The sequence below is a fragment of the Apus apus genome, chromosome 3 (genome assembly GCF_020740795.1).
Source record: "Apus apus isolate bApuApu2 chromosome 3, bApuApu2.pri.cur, whole genome shotgun sequence".
Lineage (NCBI taxonomy): Eukaryota > Metazoa > Chordata > Aves > Apodiformes > Apodidae > Apus > Apus apus.
This window is the reverse complement of record NC_067284.1, coordinates 108,872,725-108,897,330: the sequence shown is the minus strand read 5'-3', so window position 1 is coordinate 108,897,330 and position 24,606 is coordinate 108,872,725. Positions and strand designations below refer to the sequence as shown.

General features: G+C 38.8%; 2 protein-coding genes across 4 annotated transcripts in view; one reads left to right on the top strand and one right to left on the bottom strand.

The window, feature by feature from the left end:
- RUNX2 (RUNX family transcription factor 2) overlaps window positions 1-24,606 on the bottom strand; it is a 148,429-nt gene that overhangs the window by 98,782 nt on the left and 25,041 nt on the right. The window lies entirely within an intron of this gene.
- Window positions 10,464-24,606, top strand: part of SUPT3H (SPT3 homolog, SAGA and STAGA complex component) — a 266,650-nt gene continuing 252,507 nt past the window's right edge. Inside the window, exons 1-2 of the mRNA XM_051615120.1 lie at window positions 10,464-10,483; window positions 18,411-18,505. Coding sequence (XP_051471080.1) covers window positions 10,475-10,483; window positions 18,411-18,505 — 104 coding nt within the window. The 5' untranslated portion in view covers window positions 10,464-10,474. The remainder of the gene's footprint in view (window positions 10,484-18,410; window positions 18,506-24,606) is intronic.

Here is a 24,606-nt window from a genome sequence, read left to right as displayed (position 1 = left end):
TATCTATGGAGGATTTAAAAAAGACTGAAGGAAGCTAGCTGCTCACTCTCACTTGGCTCTGTAAAAGTTTAAAACTGTGCAAGATCTTTCTCTACTGTGCTGGATGCCATTATCTTTAGCATATTACCACAGAAAAAGAATCTATTGTAGACAGTGAGGTTCCTAAGAAATCTTCCAAAAGCCTTCCATACCTCAAAAGCTTTAATCCCCAACGAGAAACTGACGTTCACAAAACCCACTAAAATAAATGAGCTGTTCAGTATGCTCTCAGAGTTGGTAAGTCAGAGTAATTTTTGATAATGAGAAAATCCAGAGCTGTATTAGACGGGAGAAAGTAACTTTTGAGGAATTTTGAAGCCCCATAAACATTTCAGAGTGGTCAATCACTGCACTTATACTCCAAGGATTTTTTGTTTTTATGGAGCATTGTCTTTTTATTTTTTTTTGGCATTGATACAGGTTTCTATCAGACTGTGTGTCCTGTGGCATTCACACAAGATTGCACAAGTATCGTGCAGTCATTCTTTGTCTTTCATGGTCCCGGATGTTAGGTGAATGTAAGCCTTATAAATAAAATGGGCACTCAAGAAATCTAGATGCTTCCCAAATACTTTGTAATAGAAGGGTGAAAAAGACAGCAAGAAAAGGGAATCTCTCCAAATTCAAGAGTTCTGTATTGGCACTCTGTAGCAATTCCCAGTAAAAACGCTTCAGCTGATCCCAGTTGTAATACTGGTTCATTGGAAAGGGTGACCGGATAAGTCCTTTGGCTGATCTGATCGCATTGCCTATGGTTTAAAATCAACATCTTAACTTTTTAATAATGAAAAAGAAATCTAATTCATTTGTCTAAGAATGTTTTAAATGCTTCTGTATTTTCCATCATGATGCTAAGTTGAAACTGGCAGAATGGAATTCGGAGAGTAGCAAAGAAATAAAAAACTATCCTACTCAGTTTCAGAGCTGCCAGAGGAGGAGCATTTTATACAAAAGCAAGACTGTCTAGAGAAGAGGTAAGAATATTCTCAGGAGCTCTGCTGAAGGCAGTGCTTCTTATCCAAAAGAAAGACAGAAACCTGTAATTGTACCCTTTCTTAAAAACTCAAGTCTTGCCACTTTCCTGTGTGTTACAGATCACACGTTATTTTACACTGGATGCTTAGTGCTAAAATCTAAAACATAAGGGCCAAGTTCTGCTCTTAGATACACATGCACAACTCAAATGAACTCAAAGAGAGCTGTGTTCATATGTTTAGCAAGGGAATTTGGCCCTAAATATTTAAACATTTATTCAGAGAAAAAAAAAAAAAAAAGCTTCTCTAATACATTTGTATCTGGTATCTAATATACACAGATTACTACCACTGGGCACCCACATTAAGGGATAAAAAGTTTTGGGGAACCATATGCTCAGCATTCTACCTGCTCTGCATGGACAAATAACATGAATTTGTTTCAGGACACTGAGGAAATTAAATCTTTAGCAACCTGTAGCTAATGTTATTTATTCTGCAGTTCAGGAGTAATTTGATGCAAATTTCTGGCACTGTTCCTATATGTCAAGAAATTACTGGTTTGAATGTACTGATTCTCAAAACTTCCATTATATTAATATGCAATCCAAAAACAACTAATGTCCTCTGCTTATATTTCCTCTGCAGAGGAAAGCTCGGGGTTCTGACTAGTTCTCACTTATCTTTCAAAGGCTTTTGACAGGAGTCCATAATAACCTAAACATGTCATTTTGAAATGACTAAACTGAGGATTCCACATGTTCTCCATGGCAAAATGACCCAAGATTTATTTTTGTTGAGGATACAAAGGATTCAGAAACCTGCAAATTTTCTGCAAGCAACATCATTCTTCAATTTGTATAGCTAACATAAGTAAACAATAACTATCTATACACGTTATTTTCCTTGGATAAATGACAGCTGGAGGAGAGCTGAGTTCCAGGTTTAGACATCTAAATTTGGTTTTCTACAATGTAAATGTTTACATTTAACTATCTGTTTAAGCTCCCATTGTACTCAATAGTGATCTAAGGCTCAATTCACTTGCCTTAAATTAAATCTCTATTGACAGAACAAATGCCTTTGGACTACCTGAGAAATCACCATGGGGCTGGGACATGAGAGTCAGGACCTACGTGAAGCCCTTTCCTCTTTGGAAAGGCAGATGGAGGCCAGACAGCATAGCTCAGAGTACCTGACATAGGTAACTAAACTCAGCCCTAGCAGATGCAGTCAATGGCTTCTAGAAAGCAAGTCTAATGACCAAACACAGGTGTCTGCTTTTGGATTAACTGCACTAGTCTTTTGCCTGCACTTACCATGTTAACTGGGTTTCCATTGGCTACAATAGGAACCTAAACACAGCCCACATGTAGACACCTAATTTTAGGTGACTACCTGAAACTGAAACCTACTCCTGATCTCGTAGTTGTCAGAACATATACAGTTATTAGAGTAATCACTATGCTTTTGGTTCAGCCAACGTTAAGCTACTTTGGTGGTGCATTTTGTGAAGTACGACAATTTCCATTAAATGGTGGCAGGCAGGACAGCAAGAGTAATTAATGGGCAGGTGCAATTACATGGGTGATTAATCTCTCTTGATGTTTTGCTCCAGTGAGTTCCTTGAGATCCATATGGACAATATTTAGCTAAAACTGCTACCTGTTCCCTAACTAGGGGAATCTCTGGCTGCTAGTGTTGGCTCTTTCCCTTGCTTGAGAGAATTGGAACTTTGCCCCATCTTTACTGCTCTCATTTTCAGGTAACCAGAACATCTAGCATACTGCCAGGATGCTCTTTTTATTCAGAGTCCCTGTTTTTTTGGGGCACAGTTGGCTTTGTAAGAGATACTCTGCACTGAGAGTTTTTTTGGCTGAAGTTCTCTAATCATAGAGGTCACCCTTAAGTATCTCTGGCTATAGAGGTGCAATGCAGGATGTTGCCAAAATGTTACCTTTGTAGAAAGTAGGTAGGAACAAAAGCATGTGCAGATTTGTAAGCTTGTTAATAACTGTGGCCAGCTGGACCTTCTATTCAGGTCTTGCATCAGTGCTAACAAGGTAAGTGAAGAATGATCCAGGACCAAGAAATTCTTTGCTGGTACAGATCAGGACTTTGGTTTCCTCAGGCAGTTATCTTGGTTGAGATCAAACCTCAAGCGTTACTTCAGATAATATATGCAATTATTAGCATAAGGTTCCTTGATTGAGTGTGGAAACTCCCAAACTCATTTGTGGAATCCATGGTTTGGAACAGGGTACAACAAACAAGCATTATTTAAGTGATAGTCTTAGGGCAGTTGGTTGGAGAGGCCAGAGGAGTCAGTGGCTGGAAAAAGGACCCCTCTAAGGAATTATTCTTCAAGTGAATTGACTCAGATCAGTTAGAAACAAAACCTTGCTTTTATCCTATTCTCTCCTCTATTTGCATGCTGCTCACTGAAGGGTGTGCCTATGGTGTTGGCTTCTGAGAGCAGTGTTAATACATGTGCAAAATGACTTTTACAGACTGAAGCTCTTGGTCACAAGTAGATTACACAACACAAAGTTCTATCTTCAAGAACATGGTGCTACCTAATTCTGTTTCTCCAGGTCTTTAATTTCCAGGCATTGCAATTGCCTTAAATCCATTTTGGCACAGAATACATAATTATTTTCATATTATGCTACTCTACTCCCCTGCTTTCATCCATATGAGCCAGAAGTGAATAAGAGTTGGCAGCTTCATACTTGACTATTATATTGCAGAGTACACTTTAATCAGCACCCTAATAAATAGCACGCCCAATTAATTGGGACATTTGCCAGCAAACCAATTCACTTCCCTATCCTTCAGTGGCTGCAAGTGAAGGATAAATAGTATGTTTGCTGTTGTCTGTGAGAGTATTAGCTGTAATTAACAGGTATGATTTGGTGTTCACTGGCATGTGTTTCCTCACTAGCACTCTGCTCATTTTTGAGTAGGCTCTCTGTTCCAGGGTAGTTGCTAAAAATAAATAAAGGACACGTTTCCCTTTCAGTATTTGCTTAAATCAATGTAGTGCTTTTGTATTAAAAAAAAAAAAAAAATAGAATATAATCTATGTACTTCTATGTATTACATACCTATATGGTTCTGACAATAAAGGTGATAATTTATTTAGCACTTTTCTGTTTTAATTAGCATAGCAAACAGGACTTGCCATACCATGGAATAATTTATGATAAAAGCAGGGATTTCTGCTGCAGCTTTTTAATGCTACTTTGTTGTTGTTGTTGTTTCTTTTACCAGGGGTTGTACAGTGGTTTGCTTTAAAGTGGTGTTTCCTTGAGCGAGATCCACAGAAGTATAATCTATTTTCTGAAACTGGTATATGCTAAGACTTATTGTATGCATGTGACACTTTCTCTTGTTTGTACACACTTTGCCAAAGAATTAAATAAAATTGAAGACAGCAAACCTTTCTAATCCTTGCATTCCTCACATGTTGCCTTAATGGAGACTGGAAAAATTATTGGAAGCAAATGGATACGAAAAGGGAAATGGTACAGGGGCAATCTCAACAAGGGATCTTAAAAAGCAGGATGGCTATGGAACAGCAAAAGGTAGAAACATTCATGTAACTAAAGGAGAACACCATTTGTGGGTTATCTGAAAAGAATTGTCCATGTTGGCATTTACTTTGACTTGTTGGCAGGAGGAAAAGAAACGGCCCTGTACCACTGCATACGGTTCCTTATTAGTTGTGGCTTCTGCAGAGGCTGTCTCTTCTTTGGAGCATGGAGGATTTCTTCCATTACATAATCTAGATACTTTTTTTTTTTTATAATAGATTATTTTTTTTTCTCTTGTGTGTGCAAATTCTCTTTGCACCAATGCTTCTATACTGAGGTTATTATGCCAAAGGAATGCAAGCGTCTAGAGTAACAATGGTTCATTTTCCTTTAATGACTTTGTCGACAGGATGGAGACATTTTTGTGGTGTGATGAATTCACTTGGTCTCCCGTTGTGTTTTCTCCACATGCTTTGGAAACTGGTTCTCTTTCTCCAAGAATTGTGGCCATCCACTCCAGCAAGAGCTTCATTACTTTATATTCATTGTATTTAAATGACATCCCAGTGGTACTGACCTCCTGGGATGATTGATGTAAATTATATGCTATGTAGGGGAAAATAAAATCTTTTTCTGACTTTTTATGTTCTGCAAAGAAATAAAAAGTGAAAACAAATGACAGAGAAAATCAGGCCTATTCAAAGTGAAACTTTGTAAGCGTTATGGTTTGAGCCGACTCCAGTTTTTAAAAGTGCTGAGATAGTTTATAATGACCTTACGATCTGAAAGGTGACCTGAAAAGGGAAGATAATTTTGCGTGTGCCCTTTTTTGGTTCTGTCTAATGCATAACAAAAACTTGATCAATTGTATTTTTTTTTTCTCTATGAAGTACAGTAAAAAATCAGGTTTAAGTAGGGAGCAGCCACTGCTCTTTTACTAGCCTCACAAACACACAATACTAGAACGGACATTGTGCTCCTCAGTCCTCTTTCCTCCTCTCTTCTAGAATTTAATTTTTTATTGATTCAAGATTTCATAGCCAGTAGGTATCTTTCTTGATCAATTACTCTGCCAGAAGTTATCACCTACAGAAGTGGCCACACAGGGAATGTTCTTTCATCAGCCCAGCTCATCATCAGGCACTAACTTCAATAATTTCTGAACTGGTAACCTCTCACTGAGGGCAAAAGGATTTTGTGCAGCAACAAAATTTGTCAGAAAATGTTCTGCCAGTGCTTTTTCAGGCACCTTACCAAGTCACAATGCCTCTCCTCAAGCTACTGGAAATTATGTAGTTCATACTGAACATGCTCAACTGTATTATTCCAGTAATTCCCTTATTAAAATTACAATATGGAATTGGGACAGTAATTTCTCTATTCTTGATGTTTTCATATTAGTCTGTCCTACCAATTCAGATATACATAAAGATATGCATGGTACACATTGTAGAAATGTCAGCAGTATCCTGCCTTGCCTTCCTTGGTGTAATGTAAGGTTTTGGCAAATCACAGAATTTGGCTAAAAAGCTTGAGTTGTCTCAAGGAAGACTGCAGTATCTTTCAAAACTTGACAGAATGCTTTGGTTCTCTTTTTGGCCAGGAAAATGCTCACCAATAATTCTGCTTTGGCTGAATTTGCCCAGGTGTTTTAAAATGCGTTACAGGAAGGAATAGTTCTTCACAGCAATCATGAGACTTTGCTGTGCATGCATGAGTCGGCAACATGAGGCCTCTTATTCTGTAGGGTACTATCTTAGCTGCTTGGTGTTTTACCCTGTTGCTGTCAGGGCTTGGGCTGGTATTGGCTTTGCTTTCATAATTGTAAGCAATAGCAGAAGGGAGAGAGGCTGGCAGCTCGGCCAGAATCGCCTCATCTTTCTGAAGCTGATGTGGGAGGTGGGAACAGGAAGGAAGCAACGTGGAGGGGTATGATAGGGTGTTTATATGAGGTAGTAAGAAGGACAAGGAGTGAATGGTAGCAAAAAAAAAAAAAAAAATAAAAAAAAAATAAAAAGGGTATCAGAAGCTAAAGGAAAAAGGCAGAAGATGACTTTGAAATAAGCTGATGGTCCCTAGAGTGCTAAGATCACGGCAGTGGTTGCCAGAGCTTTTTACTTGCTCCTTTTCTTATCCCTCAAAAGAAGTAAATTGCTAAGATGTATTTAAAATTATGAAGTCTCCAAGCTGTCAGTTTTGTAGAAGGAATCTTAGTAGAAATAATAGGGATCCTGTTCCGTATGCAGGCAGGAATTTGAATCAGATGGATTGAGAAGCAGCAAAGTGAAAGACAGACCATAACTTTGGAAGTTACACACCCTGCAAACGTTCCAGGAAAGCAAGATTTTTGCATATGTGGTGAATAAAGCCCTAACAGTCACTCCATATATGTCTGTTGATCACATTTATTAATTCCAGTTTCTATGATGGTATAAATCTGCCTATCTCCTAACAAACCTTTTTGTGTACTGGCAAATGAATGGAATGACCAATCTGAAATCACGAAAACCTTACAACGAGGAGGTGTCAAAGAAAGAAAAGGTTGAAAGAAGGGTTAAAAGAAGAAAGGAAAGGTAGGTTAAACGCTCCAGCTCACCTAGTCGTGTCCTTCCCCATCAACCTGTTGACCTGGCAGGACTTTCCTGGCAAAGGAAAAGCTGCCATTGCCAGGAACCAAGAGGGAAAACACACGCCCTGCTTATCGGCGGAAGCTATTTAAACCACCTCGGTGCACTGAACCACCCCGATGTGGCTGAAGCTGCACGACGTGCCAGGCTGTAGCAAGGACCCACCGGCATCCTCACGGAGAAGCGCGCAGGCAGAGAGCGATCCCACCCCGCGAGGGGAGGACGCTGTGCCATTTCCCAACACCTCTGCAGGGCTCTCGCAGACACCTGTGCGAGCGCACACATCCCCCTGCCACGGGGGAGCCAGCCTCCTCTCCCCAGACCCTCCTCGACCCCCTTGGCACTGGCAGCTGCCGCGGGGAAATCCCGTCTCCCCCTTCCAGCCCCTTCCCGGCGCTGAGGGGGAAGGGGAAGGAGAAGGGGAAAGGGGGAGGCCATGGCCGCCCGGCCCCTCCCCGCAGCCGTCAGGCAGCACCTGCGGGAGGCGGGTCGGGGGAGGGAGATCCCGCGGCGGCTTGAAGGGATCAGCGGCTGCGGAGAGGAAGCGGCGGGGAGCCCCGCCTCGCCCCGGCTCCTCCCCTCGCCCTGGGAGGCCGCGGCTGCCGCGCCGCAGATGGAGGCGGCGGCCGCTGTGTGGCGGAACCGGCCCCTCCTCCCCCCCCCTCCCGCCGCCGGCGACGCCATTTTGCCCCCCCCCCCCCCCCAACCTCCCCGCGCGGCGTGTGCGCTGCGGGGCCGGGGCTGCGGGGGCGGGGAGAGGGCGAGAGGCCGCCGGTTCTCGCTCCCCTCGCCTCTCTAGGCAACGCGTGGACGGGAAGGGACGAGGTCCAGTTCCTGCCCCTCGCTTTCCCCTTTCGGCTAGCCGCACACGGGGTGGGGGGAACCGGGCACCACCGAGCCAGTCTGCTCCTTCCTCCCTCCCTCCCTCCCGTGCACATCCTCCTCCTCCTCCTCCATCCTTCCATCCCCGGGGGCGAGCCTTTGAGTGAGTCACCAGTGAGGGCACGCAATTAGACAACGTGTGGCTGTGAACGAGCTTGGCGAGGGCTGCTCATTTTTGGGGGCCTTGGAGAAACGCTCACCCCGCGGGTTCCGGCCCGCGGGACCCGCGCAGCGCTGCTTGGCGGGCGGGGGCGGCGGGGCCCGGGGCTGCCTGTGGGCGAGGGGGCTTCTGCTAACTCCATCTGTGTTTCCGATTTCGCGTTTTGTAGGTTGCTCTGGCCAGATGTGAGCAGCGGTCTGGGAAGCATTAAGTGCCGCGGGGTGTGTGTGTGTGTGTGGGGGGGTATGTGGCTGGCGATCCACTCCGGTCTCCGAGCCAAGATGCTGGGAGGCAGCGCTGCCTCCGAGCCGGGCAGCGATGCTTCAAGCTCTGCAGCCTCCTCCCCGTGCGCTGTGGGCTGGAAGTGCCAGACCTGGGCTTGCTCGCTGCTGGGAGGTTGCAGGGAGCGGCTTTTGCCACGCTTTACTCATGCCTTGGTTTTTCTTGTGGCCTGCAGTCACAGCTGTGCAGGCTGGACCCTCCCTGCCCTCTGCGTGTGTTGTCTTGCAGCTAACCTTGAAAGTGTTTCTAGAGCTTTTTTTTTTAATAATTATAAACTTAAAATTCCTTGACGGAGGCCAGGCTTGGGCCTGCAGTATGCCATGTGCTGTTGGGTGTTAGTGATTTCTTCTTGTCGCTCCTATGCTGCGATATGTCAGTAGTTTGTGATTTTTCTCTGGAGGAAGTGGATCTTATGCATTTTGCACAAACAGGTGTGGCAGGTCATTAACAGCAATCCTGTGATCTTTACTGAAATTCTTAGTCCTTACAGAAAGTACTGTTAAATGCTAAAACCTAGGAATAACATCTAGTCTGGAAAAATACTTCTCTCTGTAGGCCTTTAAGTGTTTTTGCCATTTGCTAACTATATGTCCTATGTACACATCAACTGCTTATAGTTTCCTAGAAATTATGCAAATGCATGCTTTGCAGTCTATGAATGCAAAGTACAATACACATGCAAAGTATTTATTACTGTGTGTATGAAGGGGAGCTAAGAACCTGACATTGCAGACAACCAAGTTTTCTGTATGGTGTTAGTGTTAATGATTTATTGTGAGACACTTGCTTTCCTAAGAGTGAATCTGTTTCAAGGTTTGCAGTGGTGGTGTTGATATGTTTAAATTTTCTTTTGAAGTCTTTGATGTAATTCCCATTTCATTCTCTTTCTTGGTACAGGCCTTGCTTTCCCTTTGGCTCACGACGCTGTACCCTGTGCAGTGCTAACTCACTTGGCAGGGTGCAGGGCACCCTCCCTTTCTGCATACCTTTCTTCATTGTTGGCCAGATCCAAGTGGCATGGAAGCCAGTGTCAGGCTTTCTGTTAACTTTAACTGCTAACTGGTGGACTTTGCACAGGCTCCCGTTTGCGTGTTACTAATATGCAAATCAGATTTAATTATATTTTGGTTTTGTTTTGCTCTGTGTGTTGTTGCTGTGTAGATAGGAATGCTGATGTTAAAGGTAGCATTTCCAACTGTAACAGCATTGATTTATGGTTTTCTGAAAGCCCCATCTCTCTAAGTCTTGTGAGAGTGTAAAAATCTTGGGTTTTATTAAGGTAAAGAAATTCTTAGCTGAGACAGCTTTGAAAAGCTTGAGATCTAACCAGAATATTCTAAAAAGCCAGGAGGAAAAACTCCAAGTAATGTCTCTAAGCAGTAAACAAGAAATCATTTATGCTTTACTGGAATTTTACTCGTGATTTCCAAATATATGGATTTCAAAACGTTGCTTAAGGTTTGCCAGGATTCAGTAGCCTCTAGATTATTTGCTAAGCTTCTGACTGTCATAACCAACTGAATTACTGTCATGGGCTCAATTCTGCATAACATAGAATGGAGAGGTCTGAAAATTGATTAGTCAGTTAGTAACTTGTCAGCATAAACAAGATCTAATGCAGTAAGCTACAAGTGTTTTAAGAATTACTTACATTTAATCATCTAGAGCAACACTGAACGTCATTCATGTAACTATTGGTGTTCTGATGTGATGCCCTCGAGCAGTGACACCAGCTAGATAGTGTCTTTCAAGGTCATTATTGCAAGGCTGTTTTAAGGCATGAGGCCAAACTGAAGCAGTGTAATTAAACCATAGAAACTAATTAAGTTGATGCTCTTCTTGCATTTGTGAAATATTCAAATGTGCAGATTTATGAAGTACATAAAGAAAAGAAAATTTGTTAGGCCCGTGTTCTCATGGAACCAGGCTGAAGTGGCTCAGTTACGAGCAATCTAGAGCTGATCAGAAAACTGCATGTCAAAGGTACTGAAAACTATATTGATTAGATCTCTAATGTGCTACATGTAATCATTATTAATTTGAAGTGATCTTAGTTTGTGTTCATTTGCAAGCTAATGCAGAATAAATTCCTATTTATAAAAAAATCTTTGGCTTTTCTCTATCTCTGCATTTTGCATACGTTTGAAGTATTATATTTGATTACAATCAGGCATTCACAGAGTCAACTGCATAGTTTCTAGTTCACATAGTTCCTTAAACTGTCATAGAAGAAGTAACAGTAAAGGTAAAAAGAGGTCAAGAGCTTGTATGGAAGCTTGTATGGGTGACTGGAAGCAGCTAAGTATTGGCCTAACTCTTGCTAATGTCTCTGATGCTAATCATAAGAATTATCCATACAGCTCTTCAATGTTAAGTGCTTTTAAAAAATATGTGCTTAGATAAAAAAGAAAAATTTGTATTTTCTAGTAAATGAGAATGTTTCAGCAGAAACTGACCAGACACCATCTGTGACTGTGAGATCTCTGGAAGGGGCTGGTGTCCTGAATGTTACTGACTTACTGTTGGACCTACTTATTAAAAGCTAAATTCATGTAATTTATATTAAAGGTGTGTTTTTTGCTGTAGTCTTTGTGCAAAGTGTTGAGCAAAGAAGCAGCAATGGAGGGAATAATTTTCTGCTCTAGAGAATTTAGTCTTACAGTGGCAAGCAGTGATTTCAGAAAGGAGAGGAACAGTTAATAAGAACTTGACAAAATTCTTCTAATCTTGGCTGTATATTTAGCTAGTCATCCTTGATTAGGAGTTTTTGATACATATGCTAATGCCCTAATTTGAGGGCAGCAATGGGACAAAGTATGAAATTCCTGATATCCTGGAGTGTTCAATTAAGGTCAGGGTGGACCTATATTATGCAGTTATCTTAGCTGTATTTCAGATAGTGAAATACAGCTCAGGGTAATGTGAAAGGAGGAGAGCTGATGTAGTTTGTGTGACTGGTTGGTGAGATAATGCTGTCTTGAAAGGAGTTGAACAGATGAAGGCAAATGAAGGTCTAGAGAGAGAAATTATATGCAGGAAAGTATAGTTTAGAGCTAGTAGTGGCTGTACTTTACAGAGAATCCAACTGCCTTAGCAAAATGTTAAAATTTAAGTTACTTTAGATGGAATTAAAGGTAGATGTGAACCATGGTAACCAATGGATTTGCCTGGTGGCAAAATTATGCTTTTAAAAAAGTAAAGCTTACTGGTAGAACTAATTTGACATCTGCATATTCATATAGAAATATTTTAATCTTCAGAAAACAGTTGAATACTGAGTAAGTTACAGGTTGGGGTCTATTAATCTTTGCAAGCTGGAGTAAAGTATGTAAGTTCCTAATTATTTTGAAGCCATTTTTTATCACAAGACTTGCAAAAGCACCTTATATGTCCTTCACTGGAAGTTGTCAGTTGTTATCACAGGAAGGACGTGATCAATACATTGCTTGTCTATTCAATTATTTAATAATTGGTATAGAAGATTCAGAATACTACTAAAATAATGCATTTTGAAAAAAAATAATTGCTAGTCCAAACAAAGTTATGGTCACAGGAACCGGAGTCTGGAAGTATAGCAACTTTGTTACTGGTTGTCTGGTGTTTACACTGTTGGTTTAAGCATTTTTAAGAAGGAAGGAAACAGTGCCATTAACTGCCAAATGTGGCAATGCAAAAAATGCTGCACTTTCAGTTCAGAAGGAGGTGGACATATACATTAGATTCCTTTTCCCTACTTTCTTGGTTAAAAGTAAATAAATCACATTTGGGGAAGGACAAGCTCTGATTAGACTTGAGTCGAAACTCTAGGAGTGAAGTGTTTGTAAACATCTCCAGATGTGGAGGCATAACTCTCATGTAGGACTATGCTGTGTGTTTCTCAATCTCAAATAAAATAGTTACATCTGTGTATTAATACTCTATCAGTAGTCCAGGCCATTCTGTGGTCTGTTTCAGAAGAGGCTTAAATAACTGTCATGTCTAACTCATAGATGGATGAATAATAGCTTAAAAGACAAGAACATGCAGAGTAATTTTTAGTAAAATACAGTGGCTGTTAAGTCAGGAGTTTATGCTTGAGTCTGTAGTTGGTTGGTGACTTTTCTTTCCCTGCAAAGTCGGTGAGAGAGAGTTATGCTTGTTTACTGCTTTCATGTATGGGGGTCTTCAGTAAAATGAAGGCACGAAGATACATTCTCATGAAATACAGGAATGAACCTTAAGGATTACTTTATCTCCAGGGATGTGGAACAGGACACTTTTAAAGATAAAATCAATAGGATGCATTTTATTCTTTGGACCAAAATCTGTGATTACCTGTATTTGAAAATTTGTTTTACCCTTTGTTATCAGACATTGGTGTTTCTTCTGTAACTTCTAAATGGAAATGAATGAGTTGCCTTATAAGTGGAAAGGGGGAAATGATGCTCAGATATATTCCTTGTATTTGTGTGGGCTTTCCAAGCATATTCCCTGTGAGTGCCACTGTTAAGGATGAGATGCTTATTTGTCTGGGTGGTGAAAGCTAAGCTGTGCACTGACAGCTATAAGATGACTATTTCTTTCTGGTATTCACTTTAAAATAGAACTATCATAAGCATCTAGTCTGTCAGGTAGTAAATGGAAGCAGCAGTAGCAGATGTAATGTGTTATTCTTAGCATGAATAGTGCATGCATTCCACTTTATGATACTTTGTTAATTAATTAAAAATGAAAGAAAGCTGAGATTGCATAGCTGGCTTTGAACAATATTATTGTGTCCAGACCTGATGCAGATGTGTCACTGCCTGCCCACAGATTGCTTGTAATCCTGCATTTGGACTGGCTATTCCTTGAAAGTTTGTGGCTTTGCTTTATCTGCTTGGCTTTTAAGAGGCTGCATTTAAGGAATATCAACAGGTTAGAGGATGATAAGAGTTTCATTTTACATTTTTGGATCATTAATTTCTTGTAAAATCTAGGTCATCTGTGCACTGTGCTTATCTGAGACCATTTAAGAGTAATTCTAGTTCTAGCCTGCTTGAACAGCTCTGGAGAACTTAAGGGTGTAATACTCTAGTGTTTTAATTTTCAGTTATTCCATGCTGTTGGGAGAGTGGATTATCAACAAAACAATATATGTTCTACAGTATTTGCTTGCGGGTTATTGTTGGTTTTAGTTTCTTTTTTTTAAAAATAATCTTTGAGCATACACGTAAAAGGCCAGACTTGCGTGTGTTCAGCAGGGTTTATGGTTGTTTTTGTTTTTTAGAATAAGTGCACTAACAAAAACCTGTATTTCCTGTAGTTAATTAAGTTCTTGCATCTCCAATTGTAGAAGAGTGTTATTCTGTCTTGTCTGCTGGTGAGGCCATGCATGCAATAGAACAGACAGCGGTACCAGACTAGTTAATCTAATTACTCTGAAGTAGAGGGTGTGAAAACCAAAGCATTGATTTTAATTTTGTGCTAATTCATAGTCATATTGGCTTTTATTTCCTTCCTGTTTTATTTGGGTTTATATCAATGAAAATATGTCAGACTTCAAATTTTTGCATGATTTCAGGTTATATGCAAAATGTATTTATGAAAGGCAAGAAAAGAGGACTGATCCAGTAACCATATCATTATGGTTGTAGCAGTGATGTAGACTGATGTCATTTTTTTTTTTTTTTTGTTTGAAGTGGAAGTTGTAGTAATATTAATGATGTTTCTTCCTAATTGTGTTTAGATCAAATAATGAACAGATGTATTGGAGGGCTGTAGTAACTGGTGTTCTGTAGTGACTGGTTGGATGCACCTTTCTCTTAGATCCTCATGTTGCATTTTGGCAATGGTGGTTGGTGAAAGCAGTTGAATAATAGCTCAGAAGATGTAGGTGTCAACTGTGTGTGTGTGTGTATATATATATATATATATATAAAGACTGCTTATGTATGTCCCAAATTATATGAAAATAGCTTGGAGCTTCAGTGCTCTACAGTTATGGACAAAACGTATAGCCTGTATTTAAGTATCTCTCAACTGGATCTTGAATAAATAAATGTATTATGTAGATGGCTTGTTGATTGTACAAGCATCAATGTGAGGTAGTATTGCTTGGTAACTTCAGAGTGGATATGAAGGATGTCTATGAAATCAAAGTCTGCTGTGGTATCCTACCTTGGTGAGAAGGATGGGCCTAAATTTGATCACAAATTACTTAGAATTTGTTTCCCGCACCACAGAATTCTTTAGTTCTGCTGATTCCTATGAAATAAGTACTGCTTTTTATTGTGACTCTTTAATGTAAAAGACAGTAGATGCTTGAACATATTTATATTATATATATATAGATTTTAATGTATATTTTTACACCTGTTTAATTGCCGTATTTTACTTATGGAAAAGAATTTGTAAAAGCTGGACCTATTTGGATAGGAAACTGTAATTACTAGTCCAAACAGTGCTAATCAGAAGTTATCTTCCCTTGCTAGAGTTCATGATTAAAATACAGCATGTTGAAATAATCTGTAGCCCAATCTGAACATCTGAATTCATTTTGCAGAATATGGTAAACATCTGCATTTCAGTTTGGAGCTAAACCAAATACAGTATATTGTCCCATTGAAGATTACAGTAGGCTTTTCAGTTCCATGTTAGCTGTACTTATTGAAGACAATTTATTTGAGAGTGCTTCTGCTTTTGAATTTTTTTTTATTTTTTTTTAATGTCCGGAAGAAAGGAAATAGAACATACGGATGATGGCACTTTGATGTGTAAAGAAGTTAATTAACTAAACCATCAAACAAAACGTGGGCTGTGGAAGTAATTATTGCAAAGGGTCTGAGGAAGCCCGACAAGCTGTTGTTTTTTTGTCAAGAAAATGCTGTACACCTGCTTGATTTGAAAGTTAAATCACTTGGTTGCAATAGGAAGGCCAGGTTTTCAGTGCAGGAGTAGCTGATAAGCTTTCAGCTCTCAAACCTACTGATACACATCACCTGGGTTGGTGCAACCCCAGGCACAAATACAGGCTGGGGGGAGAATGGCTGGAGAGCAGTCCTGAGGAGAAGGATTTGGGGGTGGTAGTTGATGAGAAGCTGGACATGAGCCACCAGTGTGTGCTGGAGCCCAGAGAGCCATTTGTGTCCTGGGCTGCATCAAAAGAAGTGTGGCCAGCAGGGCCAGGGAGGGGATTCTGCCCCTCTGCTCTGGTGAGACCCCACCTGGAGCACTGTGTACAATTCTGGGGCCCTCAGCACAAGAAAGATATGGAGCTGTTGGAAAGGGTCCAGAGAAGGGCCACCAAGATGATCACAGGCCTGGAGAACCTCTGCTATGGAGACAGGCTGAGAGTTGGGGCTGTTCAGCCTAGAGAAGAGAAGGCTCCGGGGAGACCTCAGAGCACCTTCCAGTACTTGAAAGGGGCTACAGGAAAGCTGGGGAGGGGCTTTTCATCATAGAAGACAGTGATAGGACAAGGGGTAATGGTTTTCAGCTGAGAGAAGGGAGATTTGGTTTAGATATTAGGAAGAAATTACTCACTATAAAGGTGGTGAGGAACTGGAATGGGTTGCCTATGGAGACTGTTGATGCCCCATCCCTGGACGTTTTTAAGGCCAGGTTGGATGAGGTTTTGTGCAACTTGGTCTAGTGATAGGTTCCCTGCTCATGGCAGGAGGGTTGGAACCTGATGATCTTTAAGGTCCCTTCCAACCTTAATGATTCTATGAGTCTGATTCTATGCTTAAACATTTTTTTTTAATTAGACTGATCTTGTCCACTTTTTTGGGGCAGGAGCCTTTAAAAGTATTTACTCCAAAACAGGACATGCAAGAATGACAAATGTAACACTGTGAGGAGGCAACTGTGGAATGGTCCCATGTTTTTTGGGAATTTTGGAAGAGAGCTTCATAAATGAGCGGAATCAGAACCTCAAGGTTAAAGCAAAATGTCTGCCGTGGATGTTCAAAGAAAATAGCCATATGCTTTGAATGATGTAGTTAGATTAAAACAAGTCCCAAACCCCTCACCTTGAAAAACCCCACTTGCAATCAGCTAATCACTTTTTACACTTTATATGTCAGGATAATTTCTAGAGCTTTTTTAGAAAGTATTAACTGAGGCATTCCCCTAAATACTCTCCCTGGGTTAAATGGGTTAAATATAGAAATTACAGTGTATTGATGTATATTTAGGAATATTGATAATTTGGTATTGGGTATCAATATATAGCTACTCAAATGAATTGTAGTCTGCCCCAAACAAATAATGAACAGTAAAATATGTATGAATCTCCAAATCTTTGGGTTGCAATAGCATTGCAGTTTTCTCTTCACTCTCTTCCATGTGTACATAAGATGTGTACAAAGAGCTTTTATAGAAGTACTCTGTCGCCTTCCTTCATACTATGGACATACTTTTTTGAATCACTAATTTGACTATTTAGATTTTATGACTCTTTGCTAACTGCTGATTATGGCAGTAATCTTCCAACACTGAAGCCTGGTGTGTAACTACTCGTGATTAAAATCAGATTTCAGGGGGAGTAAACTTCTGATTAAAGTTACACATGTGCGTAAGTGCTTGCAGGATGGAGACCTAAATGAGAATCTGCTTGAAGATGAACAGAAAAAGTCTGTGGAAATCTTCATGAAAGCATTAATGAAAAAGTAAACTTATACCTAAATGCAGAAACTGCATCTTATATTTGTTGTCAATCCTTATGTTTTTATGTCATTGGACTTTCAAAACACTATTCCTTTGTTACTTTTTGAAAGTATCTTATGCTTTATATTTACATTATTACAAGTTTTCTTAAACCAAAGTGTAACATTTGATTTATTGCAAACACTTTTGATGGCATTTAAGATAAATCTGGTCATGTACTTGTAGATTATTTTTTTAGAAAATAAATCTATCTTAACCTTAAAATTTGAAAGTGGAGAAAGGTAGGATCTCTTTGGAGGTCTTGCAGCAAAGCAAGCCATGTTAATGTGTGGATTTAATTGTTTTTACTGGTACTATTAACTGTACATACTAAGTGTAACTCAACTGCTACTAGTGTCCAGCAAACTAGAAGAGGAAAAAAATGTAGTGGGAATATATTCTGTTTTTCAGGAGACTTACATAGTGTGTGCAATTCTTTCTTAAATTCTTGAGAGGAAAAATAAACTCCTTATCCTATATACAGTTTTCCATTACTAGATGAATTTTGATGTCAGTGTTTTGATCAGTGATTTTAAAAAATACTTAAAGGCATCTGATTTGCCTTTTATAAAGAGGAAAAGGTAGATGCATTAGTGAATTCATAGAATAAGAGCAGAACTTTCCTGGGTTTGGTTTGGAGTTTTTAATCAGAAATTTGTATAGAAAAGCTGTAAAACTTTTGGTATAAAGATAGTACCTTTAGTTGTATAGGTACTATGATGATAATCAGCTCTCACTCTTTCTAATGCATTTCTGTTTTGAAGACTTCAGTAGTATGTGTACATAAAGCTGGTGTTTTAGGAAGGAAGCTTGTGAGCTTGATGCTCATCAAATTTTATCTGGCTTTTTCTGAGATTGTTTTACTCCACTTAGTCTCTGTGGAGACAGTATGGATGCGATGTGCTTGTGCTAAGGGTACCACAGGAATGTAAAAGGATGTTTCGTGTGTCAAGGTACTTGTGTCTATGACTACTGTCTATTCCAGGATAACAGTGGTTTTATGTTAATACTTTTCCACTGGTGCTCTTGGTATACCTCTAAACAGTTGCTGAGATGGTATTTTTTTTTTTTTAAAGTAGTCCATGTTTCCAATACTTTGATTATAGTGAACATCAACTTCTGTGGTGTCTCAGATCCCCCAAAGCTTTTCTTCCCTTTTGAATATCTAGTGTGAAGCATGCATATGCTCTCTTTAAAATAAAATCTAAGTATTTCACGTGGTGTTATTTGTTTGTTTACTCAGATGAGCAGCACTGTGGCTAGCCCGATGTCAACCATTGCCTCTTCAAGCAGTGGAAGAAAATTGACAAGCTTTACGCCGGAATTGCAAAGTATGATGTAAGTAATCAGTAAAAATACTTGGTAATATCTACGTTTTGTATGCATTTTTAGTTGGTTTCTTAAAATGTGTGTATAGGGACAACGAGGGGGGAGAAGAATAGGTGTTAGTGACAAAACTTAGTATTTTACTTCTGATTTGTAAAACATTCAGACGTGAGTTAGATAAAAGACGCTGCAGTGAAAGGAGAGAATGGCCTGCTGACTAAAGAAATGCATTTTTAGATGCATTAAAGACCTGTATTTCTCAGTCCTTCACCAAAATCAAGCTTCCTGTTGTCATGTATGCTTATTTAAATCAAAATTTTATATTACCATATTTTGGTGCTAACACAGAGGTAAACTGCTGAGATCATAATACAGCTGCCAAAATTAGTATATGGAACAGTTGCAAATAGCTGGGTTTTGACAGATAGGAAATAGAGTTGTTACAAAGATAACTTATTTGTTGTTTTAAATTAACAAGAGGCTCTTAGAATCCTAGCTCCAATCTGTGATATTGTATTATTTTGTAGTTTACAACTTCTAAAGCCTTGAATGTTATTTAAACAGGTGGGTTTTGTCAGTCTTTACACTTGCATAATCAGATGGATTCCTTCTGTAGAAGTCATCTCTATCTTGATTGGTAACCTACTACACTGAGCTGACTGAAAGTCTTCATTTTGTGGAAAGCAACATATTAATAAAAAAATCACCTGCCACTATATAGCATTTTTTCCCTTTCCTGTGTATGTCCAAGACACTGTGCTGTCAGGGTGGAGGTAGGGAGGAAAGTAACAAGCATGTTTCCTTGTGGATTAAAGCTGTTGTTTTATCAAACACTTTAAAGAAAATTTCAACCTAGAGCTACAAGATAGCTAACCTCTAAGGCTGCAGATAGCTTGCCTGTGGTGGCTTGTGCCTGAATTGTACATTTAAAAAAAAAAAAAAAAAAGATTATGAATGTTACTTATGGGGAGGGGAGAGGATGCACATCTGCCAATTGCTGAGGTCAGCTGCACATAAAAGGGAGCTTTGCTTTATGAAATCTTGCAAAAGTCTCTTGGAGGATTTTTTCCCTATGTTCATTTGTCAGAGTTGAAAATGAGATGAAGAAAGCTAGTCCCAGAGTACTGACACATAAATCCAGGGTTTCAAAAGATAGTGTAATCATTGGCTCTCTTCACTGGTCTTGGCTTTGCATTACTGTTCAGGATATAGTTTAAGATAGGATGAGGTAAAGTAAGATGAACTTAACAGAGAATTAATTCTGGGCTACTGATCTTCATTTTGGCAAGATCATCGAAAACGCTCAGTATTTGAGAGCTGCTTTTTACAGTGTTACTTCATATATTTTGTGTTAATTTATTTATAATCAGCTATATAAAAAATCAAAACAGTTACATCTACCTTCTGACCCATAGGTGGGTAACTATATTTTGATGACAAGGAAATTTTATTTATTACAGTTATGGATGCATTCTTGACTATTTCAATGATGCTATCCTTTTAATCATTTTACTTTAGGTCATTAATCATTTAATATCTTTGTTAGATGTGACTTTTAATAAATTATCTTGTGCCAGTTAAAATTTTTATAGCCTTACCTGAAATATTGTACTCTTCTCATCCCCCTTTCCATTGTGTTAGAGGGGAATATTAGGATAGGAAGAATTTTAAATCTTTGTTTTTATTTTTAAATTTATAATTACATATATAAATATTTTTTTTCTGCCAGTTGCCTTCCATAACCATAAGAAGTTACAGTATTTCAAACCTCCATGGATAATAATTATTTACCTGCATAAAAACTGCATTTGCCTTTTTTATTATTGCTGTATCACACTACATCTGCTCTTTGTTTTTACTACTTTTTGAAGGAGTTCATTTAGAAATGAAAAGGTGTTTTAAGTCACTTTTGGCTACATTTGAATTGCCTTTTTTTTTTTTTTTCTGTATTTTGGTCAGTTATGGGCATAACAATGCAAGTTTCCCTCCTTTCCCAACTCTCTCACACTCAAATTGTTCCTAACAGCCTCCTCTGACACCTCACCGATACTTTTAGGAGCTACAGGATTTTATGCAGATTAAATGATGATAAGAATGCTGTCTTGCTTGTTGCATTGTGTGTCATAGATTCACCTCCACTGTCATGTAACATTTCCTGATGTAAATTGATAGATGGGCAGTAGATATGAAAGGAATTACTTGCCTTCATTAAATTCTACAAGGAGTTAAATGTCCAAAAGAAGATACAATTGGTTTTCAGTTAAATGTCCTTTGGAAGATATTAGATTATTATTAGGTGGAGCATGGGATACATTCCACTGGACTATACCTCAGCATAATGTAAATGAGATAATGAACTGTTTCCTGTGTACTGAATCTTCGAGAGTAGATGAGCACTTTGTTACAAACCCAGTGGTTTGCTGTACTGAGTTCTTTTCAGATAGAAAAAAATATTAGTTCTCTCCTTCAAGATCATTCTGCTTAGCTGTTGTTCACATCTATTATAGTAATCCATACTGGAATACATAAGTTTTGTTCTTGGTGGAGAAAATAACTATGGTTGTGTTTAAAATACAAAAGAGCAGCTGTGAAGTTTGGAGTCAAAGAAACCTGTGCATCGATTTGGATCAGTATTGGGGGAACCTGCGTTTTATTTAATTGTGGACTTCCTGATCAGGTATTTTTAAATTGCACTCCCCGCCAGTATACACATGATTCTGTCAGAATGTAGGAGTTATTGTTGGCCATATAAATGGAAGAAATAGACATTTTCCTTTTGCTGCAGAACTGGTGCAGTTGTACTTTGAGAGCTAAGCAAACAGCTCTGTCCTTTACAGGAACAGTTTTCACTGTTTCATTAAACTAGTGGGAACTGGAGAAATTCCCTGAATGTGATGAGCACAGTGGAAGTTACATTTTTATTGTTTGCTGGAAAAAAAAGGAGACTTCTGAAATGATAAAGCGCCAGGGATGAACCATGTAGAGAAAAAAAACGACAGCTGTTTCTTTTGGCCAGGACTGGAAAATAAAGTTACCACTTTAAAAGAACTTTCCAGGCTCTGACAGAAGCTGACATTTTTTATAAACTACATAATTTAGGAAGTTACAGATTCTCTCGTTTAGGCAATTTATAACAAATCCATGCTGACATCTTAAGATGATCCTGAGAAACAGTAAAGGCTGGAGCAGTACAGTGCAAAAAAGGTAACCATTTTCTTAAAGAAAAGAAAATAGAGATTATCTCTGCCTGGTTTGTTACTGGGAAGTTGAATAGGGTCCCCTATTTCCTGCGGGTTATTATCTATATGGAGTAATAGGAAGAGTAACTTCAACTTGTCCTGCCTTTCTCAACAACAACAACGAAGTGTGCAGCAAGAAGATGAACTTGTGAGAAATGTGTCATATAGTGCCATTTGATAGTTTGTGGTGATGTTAAAGAATGGGCAGTTGGATTGTCAGGACAGAATACTAAGTCCTGTTACAACCCTGAAGTGAGATCTTGGAAGTCTGTGGATAACAGTGCCTCACAGTCTGAAGGTGGTATCTTTGAGTCTGTAATTTACAGCACTTAAATGTTGAATCAGGGTTTGATTCCCATTAATGCTTAAATTTATATGTAATGTTAAACTTGTAAGGGTATATACCCTTGTACCCTTCAAATGTTTAATATGTTGCTTGCTAGGTATAGCATTCACTATCCTTATAACTATAAATGTGTGAGTAACTTGCATTCCATTTTTAAATACCTTTTTCAAATGCTTAAGTCTTGAAGGTAATTCTGTTGCTGAAAAAAATAATTTCAGTGGTTTATGCTAAAAGGGAAATTTGAACCAGTTTTTGAACAAGTCTCAGTTGAGGGTTATCAGAAAATTCTGAAAAAAAAAGTTAGAAAATTGTTTTGACTGACCCTGTGGATCTGTGGCATGGCTGTTACTGGAGAAGTTGGAGTGCTCTAAGGAAAACTAAAAATCAGAATTCTGTTCTTGCCTTTGTTAATTTTCAGCTTGTAAGCATCACAATTACAGCTAGTTTTTAAGAAGAAATAGAGGATACAAAGCTTGTGTCTTCTTCCTATTTCCCCCTTTTTTCATTTTCTCTCTCACCATTTGTTAATAAACAGTAAAAAACCCAAACATAAAATAACTTTAGAAATTGGTAAAGCTGATAGCTAGTGTCTGCCAGTTCTGCTGGGGCATGGTGCGTGTTTTGTTGTATTCAAGAAGAATGAGTTAGGCTTTGTCTCTGTTGCTGGTGTTATTTCGTCTTAGTAAGATGAGCCTGGTACATTTGATCTTTCTAATGCCAATTGTGCTGCCCACAGGAAGGGGACAGAAAACACAGTGTATGTAGAAGGTAAGAAACCAAGACAAATTAAGATTTCCCTGTTGAACTTAACACCTTGATATGTGTTTTCTATTTTTTTTTGTTTGGTTTTTTTTTTTTGTTTCCTCTTTTTTTTCATCAAAATGCTTCTGGGAATATAACATGGAATGTTATAAAGAGTAACATTTATGTTGCTGTCCCTGAAGGCTTTCCGCTGGAGTACTCGTTCAGCAGAAGTTTCTTATGCACTGGGGCTTCAATGTGTAATGGAGTCAACTTTCATGATCAGTCCCATTGTAATATTTTCAATAGTATTTGCCAGTTCAAGGTGGCTATGAGACAGTAGTTCTAGACCTCTGGTCACTTATGGGGTGGTCTAAGTTGAGCATACGTTCATTTTAGACTGGCAGACATTGCATGGTATGTTTCTATGATTTTTTTCTATCCTATGTAAAATGTGATTTTATAAAATCTACTCTTTTTATTGTCTGTTGCAACCTTGTCAATCAAATAAATTCTTTTTAGGGAGTGGTGTTCGACTTCTTTAGGATTTCTCATCCATTCTCAGATGACAACATCTTGAAGAATAGCCATCTACATTTCTGAATGTGAAATGAAATTACCAAAAGCATCACCTCTGAACTAACCCTTTCTTCTGCTGATGTATTTGGATAACCCTTGCTGATTTGAGTTGGGTCCAAATTTGTCCAGCACTGAATGCCCTGAAAGATCTCACTGATTTCTACTAGTATCAGATATTAAATTTATTTTCAAATACAGAAATACAGATTCGGTTTTATAATAACAGGGCTTATGTATGTTAAAAGTGTTTTCTTACCAGTTAGAAAGTTCAGGGAACTTGTTGCTCGCAGCTGAAGAAATGTACACCTTATCTAACATAGGGGAGATGTTGTGATTCATACAGCTGTGCTTTGCCAGATTGGCTTGTGTTTTGTGTTAAACCAGTTTTGTATATTGGAATAATTACCAAGTACTTTGAGTAATTCAGATTACATGCTAACTCGAAAAAAAACCAAAACAAAATAAGCATTTTTTTGCTGTTTGAAAGACATAACTTATTGTTGCGTATTTTACCTGAAGTTTTTTATTACACGATTTAATAAGATAACTTCTAAAAATCTTTACCTGTCTGACAAAGATTTTGGACGAGCACTAGAATAATTCTTTTTAGCAGTTATAGTCAGTCTGCTACTTGTTTTTTGATAAAAGTCTGATTTTGTTATCCTAGTCTTCAAAACATATATGGGTTTTTTTAAGTGTCTTTGGGATAATGGGTTTTGTTGCTGGTAAGTCCAGTTTGCAATTGTTAAGCCATGGCCTTGATTATTTTGTGATTTTATGATTTTTTTTCTTGTTGCATCCAAATGTATAAGTTTGTCTCACCCTTGTGAGACAGATACCAGCTGCCTCAAGAATACAAGAGCTGCTATTCCCTGCATTCCAAGGTTCCTGATGAGGTTTTCTCTAATGTCAGGTTAGTTCTTCCCTGAGAAGAGACTTTTTAGAATGTTGGCTTTCATGGCTTAAGTTTCTGGGAATGCAGAGCACATGCAGACCCTGCTGCTACTTGAAACAAGTAAATTATTATAGTGACTAGGAAATTATGCTGAATAGACAGTCTAAAAGATTGCTGTTAATAAAATGGTCCAGAATTTATATGGCATGCAACACACAATGAGTGGGTACTTGAGTTGAATATTAATATTAAATTATTTATCTTGCTGCATGATGAGGTATGGTTGTACTCACATAACCCTGTTATGACTGTT